This window comes from Salmo trutta, chromosome 16, assembly GCF_901001165.1.
Source record: "Salmo trutta chromosome 16, fSalTru1.1, whole genome shotgun sequence".
NCBI classification, from domain to species: Eukaryota; Metazoa; Chordata; class Actinopteri; order Salmoniformes; family Salmonidae; genus Salmo; species Salmo trutta.
Window position 1 is genome coordinate 23709259 of NC_042972.1, and position 2302 is coordinate 23711560.

General features: G+C 45.4%; 1 protein-coding gene across 1 annotated transcript; it reads right to left on the reverse strand.

Annotated features, from left to right (window-relative positions):
• Positions 1-2302, reverse strand: LOC115150339 (caveolin-3-like). The gene is made up of 2 exons (XM_029693529.1): positions 1983-2302; positions 1-1094 (listed from the first exon to the last, which is right to left on the reverse strand). The coding sequence occupies exons 1-2, from the start codon at positions 2103-2105 to the stop codon at positions 753-755; spliced, it is 465 nt and encodes a 154-aa protein (XP_029549389.1). The 5' UTR covers positions 2106-2302; the 3' UTR covers positions 1-752.

A 2302-nucleotide genomic window follows, 5' to 3' on the forward strand; every position in this document is an offset into this window, starting at 1 on the left:
CCTGGAACAATAAACAAGTCATTTATTGTAGCATCAACGTGTGAAAAATGACCATGGAATAGAGCATGGAATATACTTAAGTATCAAATCAATCAAGCATGGATGAGTGTTGTTTGTAGTGTACCATGTTGTATAGACCATGGATTACCCCCCATCTATAGCACCCAGATGCGAGCACTCTTCTTCTTGTCTTCTGATTGAACACAATAATCTCTATCTATAACAAACTCTGTTTGGAAGATGGGTCAGACCGAGACCCAGCATCAGCAGTCAGACAGGAGGCTAGGGAAGTAGCCTACGTGGCATACTGCAGAGCACTCCATTCTGGCACCTCTGGTCTCCTGTTTGTCCCACCCCTACAGGAGGTCCACTCCCACTCAGCCCAGTCGAAGTCCTCTCTGTCCTGGCACCCCAATGGTGGAACCAGCTTCCCCCTGATGCTAGGACAGCAGAGTCCCTGCCATCTTCCAATTTTTTTTCTGAAACCCTTCCTCTACAAAGACCATATTAAATAAGACATCTCAGCCCCCCCCCTAAAAAAACATACAGTTGTCTTTTACTAGCACTGAATTTGCTGATAACTTCTTTATTGATGTAAAATGTACTACGACTGTGGTATGTGGTTGTCTCAGCTAGCTATCTTAAGATGAATGCACTAACTGTAAGTTGCTGTAGATGAGAGCATCTGCTAAAAAATGGGTGGAGAGCAGCCTAACCACTTCCTCCCTGTCCCATTCCCATGCTTCTGAACCCTACACCTCCTTCCGTAGCACCACCCGAACACTTGAGAATATTTTCGCCAGGGCTTCGAACAAGGGGTCACAGAAGGTGTGGATGGCCAGGGAGTAGATACGGCTCAGACACTGGGACTCGATCAGACAGCTTTTAATGCATGGCACAACGGCCCAGATGTGGCAGAAGGAGAGGCAAGCGAATAGGAAGCCCCACAGCAGAGCCACTGGGATCCCCAAAATGGCTGATAGGATGCGGTAGCACCAGTACTTGGACACAGTGAAGGTGGTGTAACTGGCCTTCCACACCCCGTCCAGACTGTGAGTCCCATCAGGCTCAGCGATCACATCCTCAAAGTCCACCTGCAGGGGGAGACAGAGAGGCCATTGTACTGTAATTGATAAAAGGGTCCAGCATCTGACACCAACGGAAATGAGACAGGACACCATTATGTTAGCTACAGGAATATCTTTACTAAGTTAAAACCTAATATCCGATGCAACGCATTATGGGTATTGTAGCACATTATGCTACAGCCATCAGCAGCTGGACCTTCTTTTAGCTCAGTTAAAAACTGCTATATTATATTGCCTGAAACCTCTCACTGTCCCAAGAAAATACATCTATCATGAGTAAATACTGTATAAGGTAATTGGGTACATTCTTACAACATGAACAGATAGACGTTCTCTTTCTAACAACCCGCCTGTTTTCAAGTCACAGATCTAATTAAAGGAACAGAATTTGGAAGCTGCAGTCCATCTGACACCACTACCAGTAACTATAAATACACTTACTGTGTATATATACAGAGGGCCATAAATACCATAAAAACCATAAAAACCATAAAAACCATAAAAGCCTAATGATTCATTAGCAAATCAAAGAATACCAGAGAAAACCATCAAAGACATTATGTAAAAACATGTATTAGAACAAATTCCATGATGGCAGTTTTGGCAGATAAACATTCCGTTCCACTGCCATTCATACCCTTGCGTTTGCCTTCCCAGAAATAGTCACTATCTGTAGCTCGGTTGGTAAAGAGCTACAGGGATACAGGCTGTTTCAGGGAACATTTGATGGTCACAATAGTAACCCAAAGGATAGCACTTCTGGTGCACGTGCAAGCACACACACACACACACACACACACACACACACACACACACACACACACACACACACACACACACACACACACACACACACACACACACACACAGACACTTGAATGTAATATAGCCTACCTTCACTACATCCTCGTTGACTTGCTTAGGGTCTCTGTTGATCAGGTCAATCTCTTTATGGTGTCCGTTTGCCTGAAACCTCTGTTCATAACCATTGTTGATATCAGCCATGGTTGCGGTCATATGCTAATCAAAGGAGAGGGGCAGAGAGGTACGAGGCAGAGTAGAGGGGTCCGAGAAGAGCGGTCTCAGTAGGGCTGGCAGTTATCCTGGATCTGGGCAGTGGTAGCTGTAGTGGTCAAAGAAGCAGTGTGGGGAGTGGGACAGGGAGTGGCTGTACCCAGGCTTCTGGATTTCCCCTCAATGTGATGTCACTCCTG